The sequence below is a fragment of the Trichoplusia ni genome, unplaced genomic scaffold, assembly GCF_003590095.1.
Source record: "Trichoplusia ni isolate ovarian cell line Hi5 unplaced genomic scaffold, tn1 tig00004078, whole genome shotgun sequence".
NCBI lineage: Eukaryota > Metazoa > Arthropoda > Insecta > Lepidoptera > Noctuidae > Trichoplusia > Trichoplusia ni.
The window spans coordinates 24,664-48,856 of NW_020800504.1; the positions used below are offsets into that span (position 1 = coordinate 24,664).

At 39.6% G+C, this 24,193-nt stretch overlaps 1 protein-coding gene across 1 annotated transcript in view; it reads left to right on the forward strand.

The window, feature by feature from the left end:
- The window catches only part of LOC113508189, a 32,840-nt gene extending 9,562 nt beyond the window's left edge, over positions 1-23,278 (forward strand). Inside the window, exons 2-4 of the mRNA XM_026891146.1 lie at positions 20,542-21,552; positions 21,660-22,727; positions 22,769-23,278. Coding sequence (XP_026746947.1) covers positions 20,542-21,552; positions 21,660-22,727; positions 22,769-23,278 — 2,589 coding nt within the window. The remainder of the gene's footprint in view (positions 1-20,541; positions 21,553-21,659; positions 22,728-22,768) is intronic.
- Positions 23,279-24,193: the final 915 nt, after the last annotated feature.

Genomic DNA, 24,193 nt, shown 5'->3' on the forward strand with positions numbered 1-24,193 from the left:
AACATTTGAGAATTCAAGGTTGCTCTGTCTACCTTGTTGTTCCAAGTTATCTATTTTTGTTTGTAGGGCTCTAATAGTATCAAGATTCACGTTACATGAACGTTCATTAAGTTTATTTACTCGTTTACTTAGACCATCATAGTCATCTGAAATATGCTGTGCCGACTTTTTGACTTCAGCAACTTCCTCGGCCACGCTAGAGACTGCCTGTTTAATCGAAGCATTTTCAGCTCGGAAGAGTTCCATTTCTTTTTTCGATTCCCTAATAAACGTGTCAAGTTCATTTCTTATAGACGTTATGTTGTTGTTGATTACTGCTAGTTGGCCATCCAGGTTCAATTTCCATTCCTTGAGGGTCTTTTGCAGGTCTTCCTGGATGGATGAATTCTTTTGAAGGTCCGCTTTTATAGATTTAAGTACCTCCTCATGCTCGTACTCGGGTTGTTTCCGCTTACGGCTTGTAATATTTACGTCAGCATCAGGTGTTCGCGTCGAGAAATCCAGATCTGAGACCGACTGATCATGTCGAAGTGTAGCTTTTGGTTTAGGTGGTGTGCGTTTCGTGGTAAACATGCTAGTGAGCGGTCCAGTATTGTTAAATAGCAACTTAGAGATAAGCAAATAATTGCTAAGAGTTAGAGCGTAGGCGCTTCTTGACTGTGAGCTTAGCAATTACGTAGTGGCGCGTGGTGAGGGGCGCTCTTCTAGCGGTCGCTGTTTTGAGGAATAATCACTGACCTTGTTTAGCACAGTGGCTGGCCGGCGGACTGCGAATCCGACGCTGCAAGTTCAAAACTGGGTGGTGTCACACCGAAATAGGAAGTTTGAGAATATATTCGTCTCCCTCTAGTCCAGCCCAGTGGGTTGGGTTATTCCATTTAAGCACCTCAGGAACAAGCGAGAATCGAAATTTACACCTTCCAACCAATCACGTTAAGTAACACAGATAAATCACAAAATACGACAGCACACGTCCACACCGTATCGAGTCGCACGGAGAATGAGGAATTAATATGTTAGGAAACAATACAAATACTTTTACGTATCTAAGTGACGTTCACAGCACGACTAGTTGGCTAGATCACTGCATGGTAACCTCAGCGGGCTTAAATATAATTAATAATATTAGAATAATAAGTGACCTCTACTATTCCGATCATTTTCCGTTAGTTATAGACTGTGATATAAACTGTATTATGCCAAAAAAATATAAATCGGGTAACCAAATGAATAGTAAGATTGTATGAGGTACTAATAGAACTTATGAACAATGTTTTGAATATGCTAAGATTTGTAATGAATGTATAAGCTCATATAAATGGCCTGACCTGTTTTCTGATACCGCACTGTGTAAAAATACTGCCCACCGTAATTTGATAGATGCGTACTATTCGGAAATTGTAAGTAGTATAGTGCAGGCAGCTAAACTGTCACACAGAGGCTCAACTAGTATCCATAAGAAAAAAAGGGTAATAGGTTGGAATTTTGACTTAAAAGAATGTCATTCAATTGCTAGATCATACTATCAACAAACAAAATCGCCGGCAATCCTACTCGAGGTCAGATATATGATATGATACATAGCAAAAGGGTCTTCAAAAACAAAATAAAAAGGTGTCAATTTAATAAAATAAAATAAAAATGGATATAATAGCTACACATAGATATAATAAAGATTTAGCAACAAGACCAGCTACCCCTATCGGTAAACGGAATTCAGGATACAACTAGTATAGCAAACAAATTTAATCCGCCGCCGCCTATGTCATATGTATATAATACAGTCGCAACTAGTGCAAGCCGCGGGGTCGATCCATCATGTGTCAGGTCTTCCTGCGCCCGCGCCGCCTTCAATATTATCGTCGGCTTACTCCAACGAACCTTGTCACGTGACCGCGGAAGATTTGTTTAGCTGCATTAAACAAATGAAGCGAGGCAAGTCTCCGGGCCATGTTGGACTCAGTGTTGAGCATCTTATGAACGCACCAGCAGTAGTGTCCGAGAAACTAGCAACGTTATTCAATAGCTGTATTGAACATAGTTACTTACCCGCTAACTGTATGAAAACCATTGCTGTTCTTATTATAAAAAATAGAACTAGCAATGCGTCACACCTCTCTAATTACAGGCTACAGCTTACAGATTATGTCTCTCGCAACCATTCTTTCAAAAGTATTTGAAAACATCATAATTAAACATTTAAATGAAAGGAACATTCCGTCGAACAACGCTCAATTTGGGTTCCGCCGTGGTTTGTCAACTGATTTTGCCATATTTACATTAAAAAACACACTCTATCATTACATTAATAGAAACACCACAACATACACTTGTTTCTTAGATCTGAGCCGGGCTTTTGACACAATTAACTATGAAAAATTATGGTCTTAATTAAGAAACATAAAAGTGCCCAACAAAATAGTAAATATATTGGAATATTGGTATGCAAATCAGGTTAATCAAGTAAGATGGGACAAATCCCTATCAGACACCTACAAACTGAGCTGTGATGTAAGGCAGGGGGGTTTGACATCACCAGTTCTTTTCAACCTTTATGTAAACGACTTTATCGAGGAGCTGAGCAGCGCCAGAGTCGGATGTCGAATTGGAGATGTAAGCCTAAACAATCTTAGTTACGCGGACGACATGGTGTTGCTGAGCCCCTCGATCAACGGCCTTAGAAAACTAATCTCAATATGCGAGAAATATGCTGCTGAACACCAATTGTCTTATAATGTGGCTAAAACTGAAATAGTCACATTTAAAAGTGGAAAAGGTCCCAATACCGTACTGCCTATTAATCTCTGTGGGTTACCGATTAAGATAGTTAGTCAATTTAAATACTTAGTCCATATAATAAAAGAAAATCTAGTCGACGATGAAGACCTTGAAAGGCAGAGACGTAGTATTGCTAGTCGTAGCAAAATAGTTAAGTCATAAAAGTTGCTTTTGTTTTGTTTTTAATGTTTGTTTTATTTTTCTATGTATTCCTTAGTTTTATATATTTTTAATTTTTCTGTATGAGAATGTGTATATCATTTCGTGTAAATATGGGTGTATGGCTGAAAATAAACGTATTTTAATTTAATTTAATGTAACCGTCCAAGAACCTAGCTGGCTTGGATTTTCGTGTTAGGAAAACAGAATATAACAAACCGAGTAAAGCAGAGTGGGAAGATTGGTTATCCGTTGTTTCTAAATTTTTCAATTGCTACTCCATCTCGACCATCCGGAATAAACCTAGCAATGATACTAGACCGTATGCTGCTATTCTAATAAATCACTTGCCTGTTTGTGGTTTGTTGGACTCTCGTTCTGCAGTGACAGTAATAGGTAGGGATTATCATAAGTTCTTGACCAAGGAGCTAGATCTAACCGTACATCCTATGGACAGTGAAGAGGCATTTGTCGCCGCTGGGGGACAAGTGTTGCACTATATTGGTTTCCTAAATTTACATACAAAAATAAATATGATACATCTCAAAAAGAAATAGGGGAATGTATACTGGCAATGAATGGCCTGGTGGATCTGTGTAATGAAAATGAGAGGATGTATAACTCCCTGGTAAACGGTCAAACATCAGACTGTCAAGCAGATTTGCCGGACTGTTCGCAGCCAGCTATATCTCTGGAGTGTTTACCACCAATCACTCATCCTGAGGAGTTGTGTAACAGTCTCACAAGTACTTCTTTCATCACACCAATAAATAATAATATAATAAATAATAAAATTGTAAATAATAACAACAACAAAATAATGATGTTCAGTGATGAAATAGGTCAAAACATGTATCATCAGTTATATCTACATTTTGGTGCTCAGGTTGTCAATTGTTGTATGCCTGCAGCAAACTAAAAACAGATTTTAGATAAGATAATAGGTGGTAGCTATTGTCCATCCACTACTATCATAGCTATAATTGGGAGAAGTGTAAATATGATTAATAATTATTTTGATAGTTTATCAAAATTGAATGTTAAAAAAATATTTTATATGCTTTTCCCTATGGTAGAGGATTGTCACAGGCTGAAAATAATATTAGAAATAGATGCAATATGAAATTCAGACATTATCTTTGTATCATAAGCAATTTGAATTTATTGACACTAATGTGATCATTAATAATAATTATTTTATGACAAAAGATAACTCAGTCCCTGATAACTTAGTCCCTTATAATAATCTTTGTAATTATAATAAGGGACTGATAGTAAATTCGCTATCTTATTTTATTTTTGAAAAAGCTAATTGCTTGCTGCAGGCAAGCAATTGGCTTTTTCAAAAAAGTTAGTTAGTTTCAAAATTACACTGCTCCTATTGAGAAGATAGATAATAGTAGCTTTTCTCAAACAATCTTGGAATTTTTTGGTAGTAATTTAAATAAGATAATAGAGTTAACCTCTGGCAGTAACTGTCAAATTTCTGTACCTGATCCATCAAGGTCTCTGAATGTCATTAGTAAAACTAGTAGTCAACATATTATTAACATATTTCATCAAAATATTCAGGGTTTGATGGGTAAGGAACTGGAGTTGGAGTTGTTCATTAACTGTAATTGCATTGATATTCTATGTACTAGCTGTTGCCCGCGACTTCGTCCGCGTGGTTAGAAGATATAAGTTATGATTTATACCTGCCCTGTTTTTTTTCATATTTTTCATTGTATCTTCGCTCCTATTAGTCGCAGCGTGATGGTATATAGCCCAAAGTCTTTCTCAAGGAATGGTCTATTCAATACAAAAGAATAGAAAATAGAAATCAATAGAAAAGAAGATTTTTTCAATTTGAACCAGTAGTTCCTGAGATTAGCGCGTTTAAACAAACAAACAAACTCTTCAGCCTTATATATTAGTATAGATTACTCTACTTTGGTTAAAAGACCATCAGTTCATATTCAGCTTCAACAACCATCGGGTGGCCAACTCGTTCAGCAGAGTGAATTTGGTACGTGGAGGCTCATTAATTATAGTTACTAAAAATCTTAAATTTAAAGAACGTAAAGACATTGTAAGCCTATCTGTTGAGCGAGTTGCAGAGATTGCATGTATTGAGCTTGAGCAGTTCCTCATATTGAGTGTGTACAGGCCCCCATGTGCTTTATATGACACATTTGAAAAAATACTGGAAGATACTTTATTTAAAATTTCCAGTACTAATAAAACCGTTGTTGTCTGTGGAGACTTTAACATTAATTTATTAGAAAACAATTCTATTGTGAATAAGTTTTTGTCTTTATTTAGATCTTATAATTTACATAGGACATTCCTTGAGCCAACTTGAATAACTGCCACCAGTGCAACTTGTATTGATAATATTTTTACAAATTTAAAACCCTCTTTTCATTCAATCATTAATGTACTGGACTCTGATCACTGCGGCCAGTTAGTCTCATATCCTACGAAGTTTGTTAAAATTCTGCGCAAAACTATAAAAAATATTCCCGTTTCTAAATATCGTTTAGAATGTTTTAATAGTAACTTAAATGAAAAATTGCCTGGTTTGCCCTACCACAATAATCCAGATCAAGCATACTCACTTTTATTTAATTTAATTAATTCAGAATTGAAGAAGGTATTTACCCCAAGATCACTTTCAGTACGTAACCGGTTTACATTCAGTGATTGCGCAACACCAGGATTTTTTAAAAGTAGACTTAGGTTATTTGAATTGTATGAAGAAAAAAACACAACCAAAGTGAGACTTTTAGGGAATATGTAAAACACTATTCAAAGTCTTTTAAAAAGCTTGCGCTTTCGCAAAATCGTTGTGCATTAAAAACAAAATATCGTCGATGTCGATGTAAGGGCGGATATGGATGTGGCAACCGAGTTTGAGAATTTCTTTACAAATATTCCAATTACAATAACTAAGACTTTGTTGTCGTCTCCTACCACCGCATTATCTATACTCAAGGAATGTGTTTCAGAATGCGGCACGGGTTTTGAATTTACGATTGTTAGCAGCAAGGACATTTTTGATTCATTTCGGCAAATAGAAGTAAAAAAGACTGCTGATCTTTGGGGACTGTCTGTACATATTGCCTCTTCAATCATAAACTTTATCTCCCCACACCTAGCAATAGTGTTCAACTCTTGTGTCGCGTCCGGTGTATTTCCAAATTTAATGAAGTTGAGCAAAGTCATTCCTCTATTACATCAGGTAGTACAACCGATCCCACAAATTTTCGGCCTATCTCAATTTTGCCGACTCTAAGCAAAATTTTTGAGAAATTAATTTTGAATCAAATGTTAGGACATTTTAATAGAAACCGCTTGTTTCACTCGAAACAATTTGGTTTCACTAAGGGTCGGTCTACTGCAGATGCAGGTGTGGAATTACTTAAAAATATATTCGAGGCTTGGGAGAATTTGCAAGATGCTCTGGGCGTTTTTTGTGACTTGTCCAAAGCTTTTGATTGTGTTTTTCATGAAAAACTTATCAAGGAATTGCACCATTATGGTATTAAAAATAATGCTCTTAGTCATTGAGGATCTTATTTAGATAATAGACTTCAGAGAGTGGATGTGAATGGTGAAAGATCTGAAGGTTCTGTGGTGACAATGGGTATTCCGCAGGGTTCAATTCACGGTCCTTTTTTATTTTTTATCTATATAAACTAGCTGTTGCCCGCAACTCCGTCCGTGTGGACTTCAGTTGTGTTTGGTAGTCCCCGTTTCCATGGGAATGCCGAGATAAAATGTAGCCTTGACCCCCCATTACACACCTTAAATTCAGACTACCCTTATGCACCTACATATTTCATTACTTTTAACAAACAATGTTTATAAAAAGAGCTTCACATTAGTTTTGACCTACCATTAGCCCCCATTACAACCCTTTTTTTCATTTACATAGTAGCCTATGTCCTTAATCAGATTATCTGTATACCAAATTTCTATACAATCGGTTCAGTAGTATTGGTGTGCAATGAATACAGACATGTTCTCATGACCTCCAGCAGACCTATCAATACAACTTCAAATACTTCTACACCATAGAAATCTAAATAACAAGGTAATAGAAGTGCCAACGCCGCGTGACCTTGTCGCCACACTGGTGTCTCGGACGACACCAGCGCGCGAACTTACGCTCAGTCGCTCGCGGAACGTCGTCACAGCAAGAACCACTAAAAATGGTGTTTCGCGGCGTTTCTCAGGCTGGAAATTCATCTGCATCGTGTAATAATATAAATAAATAGATAACATTTTATCGGTAAGTAAATTATTGCAGTAATATTGATGTTATTGCAAAAATAAATTTCAAAACATAACCTTCATTATAAACCATATTTATATCGCACCATCCTGCAACAATTGCATTCTTTACTAATCATTGCCTCTGCAGTAAGAGACTTACAGAAATGCACCGTTGTAAAAAGATAAATGTATAACGAAAAATAATATTTATCAATGCGATCGTATTTGTAGTGGTACGGCCGCACAAAACTGTCGGAAATAGTGATGTGGTTAAGTGCGGACAAATTATCCAAAATGAATATTGTATACGAAAAGTAACAATTTTAATAGTCGTTTGTTTTTGTGAACATATTATTCAATATATTTTTATTTCAGAATCCCGCAGGATGCAAATAAATACAAAAGACAAGTGGATGACTACCACGGGTAAACGAAATTGGTACCCTACAACTTAGGCCGAATATACACTATGAAATTAGTTGCATGCTTGATAACTTGCCGCCCGCCGCCGCCCGCGCCCCTCTCCATTTTTACGGCTCGGACCGCGCTCGCAACTGAATGTTTCAAAAAGTACGCCTTGCGCTATAGCATAGCATTGAATAAAAATTGCAATTTAAATTTATCCAAATCTCATAAATACCTATTTTTTTATTTTGAACGTTTACTAGTCATTCGATTCATGAACTGGGCTGCTTTTGTAAGACGACTAAAAAGTCACCGTATATACCAAACCTATCTAGGTACCAAGTATTTCCTAATAATATTTTTTTTTGTCAACCGACAATTAGCGAATTTTTTTTTTGTAAGTAGGTACATATTATAATGTAATCCATAGAAGAATACAACAAAAAACATTGTCACTCATAATTTCGTCTTTCATTATATTTCGGATCCGCAGTCAATCCCTAGTGTAGTTTACGTAATCACTACAACTAATGCAAAAAAATGCAATGACTGTGTGAGTTAGTGAATCCATACAACGACAAAGTCAACCTTATTGCAATAAATGGTACGGCCTAGTGTTGTTTGCTTGGTCTTCTCGATGTTAATGTTTGCGTGATTGCGTAGTTATTTGCTGTGAATGTGTTGAAGCCCCGCCCACCGGCGACATGCGTTTCGATAGATCGCCGCGGTGTATGCCATTTCTATTACCTTGTTATTTAGGTATTTGGTAGTTTATTTCTATGGTTGTCACACTAACGCAATCACTGCGTTTGACGAACACTCTACACGCGTAAAATGCATTTTAGGGCGGCCAAAATGTCGATTATTGATATCGATATAATGTAATTTTGCTTCTTACTTTACAAGTATTGTAAATTATGTGAACTTCGGTAATGCATGTTGTGAACATGTATTCATGTGAATATAGAAACGAATAAAGAAAAGTGAAACAAATAAAAATACATAACTGAATTTTAAAACTAATTTTATTATCAACATTAGGAAAAGAAATAATAAACATGATAAATATTCCATGTTCATTATTTGTTTATTAGAGACAGTAGGTTGGCTTTCAAACTTACATTTCAAGAGCGCAATTCAATAAGAAAAAAAAAATATTGTCCCTGAAATAATACGTATTTATTAAGTAGCATACGTTTGCTCTCTTTTAAATTGGAGTTTTTCAAAATGAAATGCAATCTAGCACTAATATACTTCTCTATAATAGCTTTAGTTAGGTCTGTCACGTGGCTTGCACTAGGATATAAACCAACCTGATGATGACTTATGTTGTTAAATAAGAAGAGTTAACTAAGTCTATACATAACCCTAAAAAACTATGGGACACTATAAAAAACATTACCCACACACACAAAATTAAAAACTCCTCCATTCAACTTCTCTCTCATTCGACCTCCGCTAAAAAGTCTTGTAATGATGTGAACGAATTCTTTGTCAATATTGGAAAGAAACTTGCAGAAAACATTACAGATGTCCAGTACCCTTCACCTCTCCCTCATGCTGCAAATCACACTAAATCTTTCGTATTGGAAAAAACGGACCCGGATGAAATTATTTCAACTATTAACCAGCTCAGGGACAACGCTGCTACTGGATGGGATGGCATATCTCAAACCATCTTGAAACGTTACTCTCGCATCCTTGCACCCATACTAAGCCACATATTCAACCTTTGCTTCCAATCATCGATCTTTCCCACATCTCTTAAAAAGGCACTCATTCACCCTATTTTCAAGGGCGGGGACGGGAGTGTGCTTAACAACTATCGCCCCATAGCGGTTCTCAGTGCCTTGTCCAAAGTCCTCGAACGCCTTATAAACAAGCGATTAGTTCGCTACCTCGAGCACTTCAAGCTGTTCTCTCCACAACAGTTTGGCTTTCGCAAGAACAAATCAACCTGCCAAGCGGTCCATGTGTTAGTTGACGATATTGTCCACAACTTAAATAATCACAGGAAAGTTCTCACTATATTTTTGGATCTTACGAAAGCATTTGACACGGTTCCCGTTTCCACACTTCTACTTAAACTTGAAGGTTTGGGTGTCAGGGGTGCACCACTAGACTTATTCAAGAGTTATCTTACAGATCGGTCACAAACAGTCATTATTGATGCCTACAAGAGCGATAGACTTCCCATTCAGTACGGCGTGCCACAGGGTAGCGTTTTGGGACCCACACTCTTCCTAGTGTTCATTAACGACCTCTGCAATCTCGGAATTCCGAACGCTAATATAGTCTCATTTGCAGATGACACTGCCATCACTTTTTCTGCTAATTCGTGGTCGGAACTCCAAGTCACTGCCCAAAGGGGCTTTGATTTTGCCTTGCAATGGCTCTCTTCTCACATCCTGACCCTTAATACCACCAAAACTAAATTTATTAACTTCTCCATTTCCAACTTTTCACAACCAAGAACGCCAATTACGCTAAAAGCTCACTCTTGTACCACGCAAACAAAATTGAATTGTCAATGTCCTACATTAACCTCAGTGGACCAAATTAAATACCTTGGCGTAATTCTGGACAAAAACCTTAATTTCAAGTCTCACATTAACACTCTAGATGAACAGAACTAGATGGCGCTGTCGAGTAAACAAGTGAACCGAAGAGCTCCGTATTATAAAAAAGTTTTAAATAGTTTTTAGTGCGAAAAACGCTTCAAATTTGTGATAAAACAGTGTTAAATAGACTAAAGTTTGTGAAGAAATATAACATTCACATAGTGACAGTGAGAAAATAAAAATAAACCAATATCAACAGTGTAAACAAAGAAAACTAAAACTATTGTAAAGAAGAAATTGAACAAAACCAGTGAAAACCTTTAACAATACAGTGTGCAAATTACCTCTTTTCAATCATAAAAATCATAAAAAAGTGTAAACTAAAAACATTCCAAACAAACAAAGTGTACGAGCGGTGGAAAAATTCCTGTACCATGAGTCACATTTAACCGACTTCAATATTCAAACATCAAGACAACTAAATAGTGATTAACATTTTCGCCCATATAATTAAAGGCCAGATAGCCGACAGTCTTAAGTAAAGGACTTAACGAGAGTATGTATCAGAGGACGCAAGTTCGATTCCGGATAACCTAACATCTTTTTGTATTTTGAAATTTTTTGTCTTACATTTTATACATTTTGAAGAAATTTTAAGCATTAATTACGTAAGAAAATTAAGAAAAAATTTAAATTACCTAAGGAAATCTTTACTTAATGCAATGGATTCCGACAATGTGACTTTTCGAACCCGAAATCTATACAAAACAAGTTCTTTAGATGATTTGTCCAATGTCGAAGAGAGTAGCTCAATGTTCGATGCAACCATGATGAGCTTACCTGAAAATACACAATGTGATGCCGAAACTATAAGTGTCCTTAATGAGAAAATTACTCAACTTAGAAACGATCTTGCGAGCGCTCATCAAGAGATTGAGAATCTAAATAGCGAGAACTACCGATTAAAGAATGATCTTCACAAATCATTACAAGTAATAGAAACTTACAAAGCTCTGAATTCGCCCCTAGGTATAAAAAACAAAACACCAATATCTTCAAGAAAAAATAAAAAAGAGACACAGTCAGTATTTCCTTCCCCAACTTTGTATGAAGATCGACATTCTAATTCGTCAAAGCAATGTACTCTTCTATCACCTCACCAAGAAAATAAACAAACTCAGCGCACAAAAAAAACCGCAACAAGAACGAAACTTAAACGAACCTGACAAGACTATATCAGTAGAGAGTACGAATATAGGAATTGCTAATCTAGAAACACAGGAACCAACAACACAAATTTTAATGTGCAAAAACAACATTGAACAAATAAACAAAAGAAAAGTAATAATTGTAGCAGATGAACAGGGACGAAGAGTGCAGCCAATCCTTCAAAATTTACTTGGAAATCAATATTTAGTACAATGCTTCTGGAAGTCTGGTGCTCATCTAGAAGAGTTGTTATTGCCATCAGAGACGGAAGTTAGCAACCTAAACGAAAGAGACATTTGTGTTGTCCTTGGCGGTGTGAACGAAACCCGTCCAGATGAAGCGTTATTTTCACTTAGACGAATTTAAAAAAATAAATACAAGTGTAACATTATCATATCAGAGGTACCTTACAATAGGGCGTTGAATGAAAGAAAACTAAATAACGAATTTAAATTTATCTGCTCAAAATTTAAAAATACTACTTTTGTTGACATGAATTACTCTCAATTTTTGCCCAAATTTAATTACTTTGCTTTGCATAAATGCCAATGCCTTCTTAAAGAGATATTACATATTGACTATAAACAAAATTTTGACACGTACAATCAATATACATATGATAATCCAGAATATAAACCGCCTATTATGGTGGAACAAAGTACGCAAACAGACGACACACATGCAACAAATGATGAAATTGTAAATAACGATTACGATATTATTGCAGACAACAATCCACTACCAGATCCGTTTTTTCGTCTATGACCATATTATTATACTTCACCTAAATATAAATGGACTCATAAGTAAATCGAGTATGCTTACAGTCGCTTTAGATGATTTAAGTTGTAAGGATAAAACCGTGGATATACTCTGCTTTTGTGAACATAATATGATAAGTTCTGATATAAATGTATTAAATATTCCTAATTTTAAATTAGCTACCTACTACACCAGAGAATCCAGACACGGTGGTACATGCATAATGGTCAGAAATGGTTTAAGTTTTAAAATTATTGACAACATTGCCAAGTATAGCGTACCTAACGTTTATGAATGCTGTGGCATAGAGTTATTAGAGCATAATATAATACTGATCTGTGTTTATAGAATTCCATTAAGCAAGAATGTAAAAAATAACTTTGATATATTTCTTAACGGTCTAGAGAGTATTCTTAACCTATTTGCATTTAAGAGCAACAAAAAATGTATTATCTGCGGTGATTTCAATATCGATATTTTAAAGAAAACTTCATACTCGCAACAATTTCAGCAGTTTTTGAAAGGTTTTAACCTAAAACTCCAAATAAAAACACCAACTCGTTTAAGCAGTGGTACGTGTATAGACAATTATCTACATAATGTAAGGGGATGTAAGAGCGAAATACATGAATTAGCAATCTCAGATCACACGGCACAACTTCTACATTGTCCTGTTAAAAAGACATGTAGACTTAACTATTGGTATATAACAAAGCGCGACTTTTCTAAAGATAACATGAATAAATTTATTGACTGCCTTAGGAATATTAGTTTCACAGAAGTTTACGAGGAAACAGATCCAAACATAGCTTTCAGTAAATTCCATGACATATTTTCACTTTTTTATAATTTGTGCTTTCCGAAAATAAGGGTCAAAATAACTGCAAAAATAAAACCAAAATGGGTAAGCCGTGGTATCAGGATCTGTAGCAAAAGAAAACGAGAACTACTATGGAAATATAGGTTATCACCAACCCAGAAAAATAAAGAAAACTTTAAATTAATATCAAAAAGGCTCAAAAAGATAATTCAACTCACACAAAAATCGCAAAACAATAACTTCATAAAAATGGCTGGGAATAAATGTAAAGCTATGTGGAAAGTAATAAATAAACTTAAAAATAATTACCCTCACGAAAGCATTAATCGAATTAAAGTTAATAACCGAATAATAACAGACCCAAATACGATCGCGCAAGCTTTTAACAACTTCTATGCTGATCAAGTGCAGCCCACTAAAGTTACGAATAACAAACCTGTTCTTAACAACAAACCAGATACGATGTTTATGCAGCCTACCATACCACAAGATATACATCACATCATAATAAATCTAAAAAACACAACTAGCACAGGCTATGATGATATCAGCACTAATATAGTAAAATACGTGTCCTTTCTTATTGCCCCTGTACTAAGCTATTTAATAAATAATTGCATTGTAAGTGGCATCTTTCCAGAAAAACTAAAAGTATCAGTTATAAAACCTCTATTTAAGAAAGAGGATAAAGAAAACATGTCGTGTTATAGGCCTATCGCTCTAGTCTCAGTATTTTCAAAAATATTTGAAAAAGTAATAAGTAATAACCTAAATAGTTTTTTTGAAAAGTATAATTTATTTACGGATGTACAACACGGATTCAGACAAAACAAATGCATAGATGTGGCGATATATGATTTTCTCCATTTGATAATGACTAGAGTTGACAAAGGCCTTCCTGTACAAGCCCTTTACATGGATATGACAAAGGCATTCGACTACGTGGACCACAAAATTCTTATAAGTAAGCTCTACGCTTATGGAGTCAGAGGAAACTTGTCGAAACTATTAGAGTCATACTTAACTAATCGTAAACAGGTGACAGTAATTAATAAAGTTTCTAATAGATCTAAAAATTTAATTACTTATAAATCGGACATGCGAACTGTAATTCATGGAGTTCCGCAAGGAAGCACTCTAGCCCCTTTGCTCTTTATTATATATATTAATGATTTTCCATCAGCAACAAAATTTCCCATGACAATGTTTGCTGACGACAGTACAGTAGTGTTTGACAATGACAACTTTGATACCACCGATTCAGAAATAAACCTTAACCTGACATCTCTTGTAACTTGGCTAGAACAACAAAACTTAAAAATAAACCTAAACAAAACTACATTTATGAACTTCGGTCAAACAGTAAACAAAAGAAAAAATCTTAATATCGAATACAATTCCAAAAAAATTAATGAGTCTAATGTAACCAAATTTCTCGGAATATATATAGAAAACACTTTAAAATGGAGTACACAGATTGACAAAGTTTGCAGTAAACTAAATCAGTATGCGTATGCGCTATATATGTTAAGTAAAAATACAAATCAAGCTACAGTTCTCACAGCATATCATGGGTTAGTCGCTTCAACACTGAGATATGGCATAATATTTTGGGGGAATGCAACTGGTAAAGAATCTGTTTTTAAAGCTCAAAAACGTTGCATTAGAGCCATATGTCACCTACGTATGATTGATACTTGCAAACCTCATTTTAAAAATCTGAAATTGTTAACAATGCCGTCTATGTACATATTTGAAACCGCAATGTTTGTAAAGCGCAACTGGACCAAATTTTCAGAAGTAAGTAGCGATCGTAGAGCCGGTACACTGCACTTGGCTCCAGCGAAAACAGCCCTATTACACAAGAGTATCTTCACAATGGCAATAAAAATCTATAATAAACTCCCAAAATGTGTTCGATCAATTGAAAATACTAAATCATTCAAAGCAAAACTACAGTCATTCTTAATTGAAAAGACATACTATTCAGTAGAGGAATATTTAAATGACATTGATATCATAAGGTGACTATGCAAATGTTAGAAAATAATTAAGATAAAATATGTAATGTAAAAAATAACTAGTAATACTTTTTCTATTATATTATTGACATGACATCGAGACAACATATGTATATTTGATAAATTCGTCTGTTTGTTAATTTATGCATGTATTTACCATTTATAATTTGTACACCTTGTAAAAGGTAGAACATAGTGGTACTAACAATTTATATTATAAGACCTATGTAAAACCTATGTTTCACAAATAAAGAATTATGATTATGATTATGATTAGAACTCTTTCCGGCCGTATGCGCAAGTTAATGTACATTTTTAAAACCCTACGATATGTAGCAAACCCATATGTCATCCGAACCGTATACTTTGCACTGTGTCAATCTTTACTAATCTATTGTATTTCCTGTTGGGGTGGTGCTGCAAAGACCATTCTGAATCCTCTGGAGATCGCACACAGGGCTATTCTGAAAGTGGCCACGTTTAGAAACATATTATTTCCAACAAATGAACTCTACAAATTGTGTAACGTACTTAATGTTAGACAACAATATATTCTGCACATAGTTCTATTGCAACACACAAAAACACCTTTCCGGCAAATCACCAAGCGCCGCAAGGACTTAATCTGCATTATTCCACCTGCCCATACGTCTTTTATTAAAAAATTTTCTCTCTACCTTGGCCCATCACTTTACAATAAAATTAACGCAATAATCCCTATATACGGCTCAACTTACTTTCATTGCAAAAAGATTGTTCGCACGCACCTACAAAAACTTAACTATCATGAAACTGAAGTGTTCCTGAATAAATGATTTTACTACCTATTGTCACATACCTATCACAACACACTTACACGAAAACAAGCACCACACACAAATAAAATAATCACACACCAAATACAATATCAAACAGACATCACACACACACACACTCACATACACACTACATAATATCACTGTACTAACACTAACTTTCCATTTTATTTTTTATTTTATTTTTCTTTAGTTTAATACCGGCTAGAATTAAGAAAGGTATCCTATTGCTACAATTACCGGCAGTACATTTTAATTTTGATTTAAAATTTTACAAACCTTAATATGTTATTTTTGATCATAACACGTGCAACAGTTTTGTCTTCTACTAAGATTTGGGACCAGAACTGTCTTTCCTAAACACAGGCTATTTTGTAGCCTATCTAGGAGAACAGTACTCAACCCATTAACTAGATTAATACTAACTCTGTGCCTGCCTATACTGTCATAAAACTACTGTCATGTAATCTAGTCCTAGTTACACAATAAATAAATTTAAATTTAAAATTTAAATTTAAATAAGTCAGTCCCAACGAAGCTGCGCATAATCTTTGCTGTTAACAAATGTTTGTTAATATTCCGAAGGTTTTCGGTGTACCTTTTTATAACTGCTTCAGATGTTTTGCAGATTTGTATCAGTTCTTTCGAAGGGTACAAGAGACCACCTTTATCTTTTGCTACTATAAATTTATGGTCGGAATTTATTTCACTTGATAATAGTGCTCCAACACAAATGTCGCAATCAATTTTTTTCATTAAAATATGTGCTATATATCCCGCAATGTGACTTATAATTTGTTGGCTAAAATCAGAAATATTTTGGAAAAATAAATTTATGTCTTCATCATCATGTTTTTGAGAAACCATATCAATTCCGTCTTCCATTAACCCATCGTTGGTTGTTCTATTGATGCGTTCTATAGGCGATGATGCGCAATTCAGGATATAAATATGTTCCAGAGCCAAGCAATTTCCACTTTCGAGAGCCTTAATCTCGATATGCACTAGTAGTTTCTTATTTGCTGCCTTAAACTGGCGCGCCGTAGGGTTATTATTGGCTCCACCATGTGACCTTATATTGCCAAAGAGCATCTCGAGGTGGTCTTGGCAAATTTTATACATTGGCATATAAACAAGTACTTGTGTACGTATTATATGATTATAAATATGTTTTACTGCTTCGGCGCAACCGATGAACCCAATAAAACCTGTTTTTTGCGGGCTTTGTATTAACAGTCTCTCGTCGAGACATTTTAATCGTGATAGGTAATCGACTGCTGTGTCCAGGAATACTAAAAGTTCCATGGAATTAATTTCCGTAAGCGCTTTTTTAAATTTAAATTGAAATGAGCTTCGGGAATTGAATATGTCAAACATATTATTAATTATCCTCAAAAAATTTGATGTTGCTTCACTATTTTTAAATGCAGGTAGTTTAAGATCATTGCAACAAAAGTCTATAGCATCCGCTACACTAAGGCTGAATAGCTGTGTTGCGAGCTTAACCTTCATTTTTTGATTATGAAAATGAATATGACGGTAACGTAGCTTGTTAGCTAAATGGAAATTTTCTCTTTCTTGAAGCTGATTTAGTTCTTCCAAAAATTTCCACTGTATTTTATTGCCATCTGGATCTATAAAAGTTTTATAGCATTGAAAAGCGTTTCGCAACAGTTTGATCATGTGAGACGGATCCAACATTACTAAAATTGGGTCTTTATTTACAGGATGGTTAAAAGTAATTCTTCGATCTTCTATAGAACAACCCAAACATTTCACCATTGCTATATTTGCAGCGCATCCATCGAAAGTCAAAGATATAATTCTTATACCAGTTTCGTGGACAAGCTCTAAACATTGTAGAATGAAGTCAGAACGCTGACTTCCTGTTATGCCATCCACAAGGAAATAACCAATAGGAACTTTAAAGTTACATTTTACGCTTGTAACTAAAAAAACTAGAGCCTCTTTAGCTTCTAAAACATGATCTCCTTCAACGCCAGTACCGATATCAACGTGTCCAACTAATTTTTCACCGTCATATTCGATACGTCTGCGTATAGCCATTTCGTCAATAGTCAACCCCGCAATAATGGTGTAATTTGTGTTTTTGGCTTTTTGTTTCAAAGCTTATAAGGATTCTTTAGTAAAACCTGGGTCTTCTCCGATTTTTTCGTACCACTTTCTAAGTGTACGCCTTTCTGGTAGACAAGAATCAAACGTCCTACGTACGTAATCGTAAGCCTTCGGTGAATAATAATGTAGCGTCAACGCAAAGGTACGAAGCGCTGGGCTATATTTTTGTTGGGATTTTCCTCCAGACTTTTTTGTTACCATGCGTCGTGTCAGTTCGTGAGCCTGTTGATAAAGAAAAGAATAGTAACGCTTTTTAATATTGAAAGCGAGAAAAACGATCGACAACGGCATACAAAATACGATCGCGGATAGAGTAAGAGTGTTTGTCATACCTGTAAATTAATATTTTTCAGAATATTCGTGTCTTCATCTTTCAAACAAAACTTTTCTTGAATATTAATTAAAATGTCTTCAATTTTATTAATTTTGAGTTTTAATCTTCTATTTTGGGCTTGTATTCTTTTTATTTGTAATCTCTGCTTCTTAATGATATGTTCCTTAGTGTTAATGATGTTTTGTAGTTTTCTTTTTCGAGGTGTATTTGCGTTTGAAGGCGATAATAACTGTTGCTGTAAATAAAAAGTAGTCAAAATTATTTGGTAACTGTGTTAGCACATTCAAAACCATATACACAGATGTCAACAGTTTACTTAACATTGTAGGTATGTGCGTGTAATTTAGCACAAAATACTTTTTTACCTGAATGCTTCGTGGTTTCATGGATTTATCTATTCGTTGTGTAGATGGAGTTCGTTTGTCATCCACAGTCTGCTGTAATATAAAAACAACGTGACTGTTTGTACTTATCGTAAATGTATCTAATCAGTATCAAAAATGCAAAATTGTATTACCATATTTTGGCTTGTTTCTTCATCTACGTTAGATGCACCCGGAATTATTTCGGGAGTAGATACAGCTTTTGTTACGGTTTTACTGGTAGATGATAGTGATGACTGTAATAAATTGTTTATTAGCAGTAATCAAAGAATTATGAAAACCTAAACGGAGAAGGCATAATTTTGAATTTCCTTCGTTTTCTACCATAAATTTTAAGAAAGTAGAAATTTACGAAAGATTATTTAAATGTCGCCATTTTTAGACAGAAAATTAATTCGAGGTCACTGAAATAAAAATGTCTAAAACATAAAATCAGTTTACTTACTGAACAATACATAACAATATATTTGTGCGGATAAGCGCCTGATTTTAAGTTCCTTTTTCCTGACTTTGTTGTTACGTAATTATCATCATCGAAATGTTGCGAACAAATTGTGCTACATTTAGTAGGTATCCAATCAATTCTACCAGTTGCTTCAATCCACAGTTCTTTATACCTGGATCTGTTGGAAACCTAAAACATTTAAATCATATTATTATATTAAGTCAGTTTCAATTTTTTCAGATACCCACCCAGTACAAATGTTTGTGTGATGAGCACGATCATTTGTTCTGTGTCTGGGTGTATTTAGAAATTTATATTATTTATTTATTATAAAGTGTACTATAATAAATAAATAATATATATTTAATAACCATTTAGATAATAATCATTTGTATCAAAGTAATTATCGACATTGTTTACAAATTGGCACAGCACTATCGATATGCATAAATTTCGTGGAATTGAACCTTTGGTTCGGTACTCGGGACTCTCGCAAGGTACGCAATGCATTGCGCGATCGCTCACGTAGTGAAAAATGGTACCCATCTATTGCAAGCAATGTATTACTATTCGTCAGCTTGCGATTATATCGTTTTTGTCTACAAACTTCATAATACTAATGTTATAATTACAAATATCACAAGTATTTTAAAGTTTTTGGACTTACCGGTGGAAAGAAATCCCTTCACGTGCTACACTACACACCTGGCTTCTTTTCCGACACGTTATAATAGCGTAGGACGGTATAATTTAATATTTTATGCGGAGTTTACGTACGCTGTCACTACAAGAGCGCAAGTAAAGTACAATTCGGTTGATATTGAGCATTTGCTCATAACCGCGGCGCGCGTGCCCCGACCACAAGGCCGTTCTAACCTTCTTTATATGTTCTGTGAGTTATTCAATGTCAAGTTTGATATCTTTGATTAATCCAATGCGGGTAGGCCGGAAGCCTATGGACCTTACTACTTTACCTTATTAAGGCACAACGCTTTTTCCAGTTGAAAAGTATACTATGTCCTTCCTCAGGCTCTAGACAATCTATGTACCAAATTTCATTGCCATCGGTTCAGTAGTTTTGGCGTGAAAGCGAGACAGACAGACAGAGATACTTTCGCATTTATAATATTAGTATGGATGATTTGCTTTTTCATATAAGGGGAAATCATAAAATTTTACTATTCGCAGATGACACCTCACTTGTTTTTAAAATTAAACGTCAACTGCAAAATTTCAATGATGTGAACAATGACGGGCCTGTTGGTCTAGTGGTTAGTGACCCTGACTGCTATACCGTAGGTCGTGGGTACGATTCCCGCCCAGGACAAATGTTGTGTGATGAGCATGATCATTTATTCTGGTGTCTGGGTGTAATAATATGCATGTATTTAGAAATATATAAGTAAGTTTATCAGTTGTTTGGTTACCATAACACAAGCTCTGCTTAGCTTAGGATCAGTTAACCGTGGGGGGCGGCAAAAAGCCCGGGGAGGGAGCCCCGCCAAGTGCTCAGCCCACGACGGCCGGCTCTAAGGGTGAGAGCTGGGCGACAGTCGTGGGCCGCAAGAAGGCCCGCAAAGCCGCAAAGGCGGACTCAGCGGCAGCGCGCGCCCCAGGCCCTACGCCAAGGGCAAAGGTGGCTACGCAGCCTGCGCGACGGACTGCCAAAGGCGGTCGCAAAGGGCCGACGGTGCGTGCCCCGCGTTCCGAGGCCGTGACGCTGACGTTGCAGCCCGGGGCTGCGGAGCGCGGCGTTACGTACCAGTCGGTCATTGCCGAGGCCAAGGCCAAGATCAAATTGTCAGATCTTGGCCTCCAGTCCGTCACCGTCAGGCAGACCGTCACGGGTGCGCGGCTGTTCGAGGTGGCCGGTGCTGCGAGCGGCAGCGCCGAAAAGGCGGACGCTCTGGCCGCCAAGATGAGGGAGGTCCTCAACCCCGAGGACGTCCGGGTCTCCAGACCGGTGAAAACCGCAGAGGTGCGGATCACCGGTCTGGATGATTCCGTGACCCCCGAGGAAGTGGTGGCGGCCGTTGCCCGTAGCGGAGAGTGTCCGCCGGATAGGGTGCGGGCCGGCGACATACGCACCGACGCCACTGGACTCGGCGCAGTCTGGGTTCGGTGCCCCGTGGCGTCGGCGAAGAAGATCGCCGTAGCTGGCGAAGTGAAGGTGGGCTGGGTTGCAGCGAGGGTAAAACTCCTGCAACCCCGGGCTTTGAGGTGCTTCCGGTGCCTGGAAAAGGGGCACGTCCGGGCAAAGTGCACCTCCGCAGCAGACCGCAGCGATCTCTGCTATCGCTGCGGTCAGCCCGGTCACAAGGCGGCCCAGTGTTCCGCCGCGCTAAACTGCTGCCTGTGTTCGGCCGCGGGGAAGCCGGCGGGACACAGATTGGGCGGGGGAGCCTGTGGCATGCCCACCAGCACTGCCAAAAAGGCAGGGAAGAGGAGCTCCAAGCCTGCCGGGGTAACCTCGCAGCTCCCGCAGGCTGGTAGCTCCGCGACCGACTCCCGGTCCGGGACTGTTGCCGGGGAAATGGATTGTCAATAATGGCGCAATTCCATTTCCTCCAGGGCAACATCAATCACTCTGCCAGAGCTCAGGATCTTCTACTCCAGACTATGGCAGAGTGGTCGATCGACGTGGCTGTGGTCGCCGAGCCGTACTTCGTCCCCGCCCGTGACAACTGGTTGGGGTGCGCTGACGGTTCGGTGGCCATTATTGGCGGGACTCTGATCGACCCGTCCAGGGGCCGCGGCTGGGTTGCTGCGGTTTCGGACGGCATCGCCGTCGTGGGGGCGTATTTCTCCCCCAACAAGAGTCTTGCCGACTTCGAGGGTTTCCTTGTCGAGTTGGGCGCCGTCGTGAACCGCTACCACCCTCGTCCCGTTCTGGTGCTCGGGGATCTCAACGCCAAGTCATCGGCGTGGGGATCTCCGGTCACTGACTCTCGGGGCGAGGTGTTGGAAGAGTGGGCGGTGACGACCGGTCTGGTCATCCTGAATCGGGGTTCGGAATACACGTGCGTGCGGCAGCGGGGCGGGTCGATTGTGGACGTCTCGTTCGCAAGCCCCTCTGTCGCCGGCCGAGTCCGCGACTGGCGTGTCGCCGTGGAGGTGGAGACGTTATCGGACCATCGTTATATCCGGTTCGACGTCTCCGCCCAGACCGCAAACGGCCGCCATCCAACAACCCCGATCAACGACGGCCCCCGATGGGCGCTCAAGCGCATCGACAGGGAACTACTCGAGGAAGCTGCCTTAGTCCAGTCCTGGATCTGGGAGTCGGCGACGGACGGCCCCGTCGACGTCGAAGCGGTGGCGCTGTGGTTTCGCGGGGCGATGACGCAGATCTGCGACGCGTCCATGCCCCGTGTAAGCCAACGGTCCGCAAGGCGCCGGGTGTACTGGTGGACCGACGAGATCGCGCGGCTGCGCGTTGAGTGCGTCGCAGCTCGCCGCCGGTACACTCGATACCGGAGACGACGTCGACGGGATCCCGTCGAGGAGGGCGCGCTGTATGAGGTGTACCGCGCGTCCAAGGAGACTCTGTGGCTGGCCATCGGCGACTCGAAGTCGCGTGCCAGGGAGGAGCTGCTGGGGTCCCTGGACCGGGATCCGTGGGGGCGCCCCTACCGTTGGGTACGGGGCAAGTTGCGTCCTGGGCGCCCCCAGTGGCCCAGGGCATGCAGCCCCAGTTGCTAGAGGCGGTGGTGTCGGCCCTCTTCCCTGAGCGGACGGGACACGTTCCCCCGGCGATGGCTTCGCCCTCAGCCACGGACTCTCCTGATGAGGAGAGCACCGATGTCCCCGAGGTGACGCAAGAAGAGACGAGAGCAGCCGTGTCGCGACTCCGGGCGAAGAACACGGCGCCCGGACCCGACGGAGTTCCCGGTCGTGCTCTCGTCCTAGCTCTGAAGGAGCTAGAGCCCCAGCTGAGGGGGCTCTTCACGGCATGCCTCGAGCGGGGGTCAGTTTCCCAGTTTGTGGAAGGAGGGGAGGCTGGTCCTGCTCAAAAAGGAGGGGCGCCCCGCGGACTCGCCGTCCGCATACCGGCCCATAGTGCTGCTAGACGAGGCGGGCAAACTGTTCGAGCGAATCATCGCAGATCGCCTCGTCAGCCACTTGTGCAAAGAGGGGCCGGACCTGGACGACAACCAGTTTGGTTTTCGTCGGGGGCGCTCCCACCATAGACGCCATCATGCGCGTGAGGGCCCTGGCGGAGGAGACGGTGTCCCGGGGTGGGGTGGTGCTGGGCGGTGTCGTTGGACATCTCCAACGCCTTCAACACCCTACCCTGGAGTTGTATTCGGGAGGCCCTTAAATATCATCGTGTGCCTCCCTACCTCCGTCGTACAGTAGGGGCTTATCTGGAGGATAGGTGCGTCACCTATCGGGGACGTGACGGTGCTGGTCGGCACCTTATGTCGTGCGGTGTTCCGCAGGGATCGGTTTTGGGGCCGCTCCTGTGGAACATCGGCTACGACTGGGGTGCTGAGAGGCGAGCTCCCGTCGGGCGCCGACTTGACGTGCTACGCGGACGACACGCTAGTCACAGCCCGGGGGAGCTCGCACAGGGAGGCGGCGTTGATAGCCACGGCTGCGGTGTCACAGGTGGTGAACCGCATCCGCGCCTGGGCCTAGAAGTGGCCCTGAATAAGTCGGAGGCCATGGTGTTTCATGGCCCCCGACGTGCGCCGGCGCCGGGGATCACACATCGTGGTCAGTGGGGCCCGGATAGCTGTCGAGTCCACCATGAAGTACTTGGGATTGGTGCTCGACAGCCGATGGGAATTCGGACCCCACTTCCGGCGCCTGGCGCCCAAGCTGTTGGGCGCGGCGGGCGCGCCTCTCAACGCTGCTTCCCAACATGGGGGGGCCCGAGCACCGCCTGTAGGCGGTTGTACGTGGGAATCGTGCGGTCCATGGCCCTGTATGGGGCCCCTGTGTGGGCGATGGACCTGACGGCCGGCACACTCGCCATTCTGCGTAACCGCAGAGGGCGATGGCCGTCAGAGTCGTCCGCGGGTACCGCACGATCTCCTACGAGGCGGCTTGCGTACTGGCCGGATCCCCGCCCTGGGACCTGGAGGCGAAAGTACTCGCGT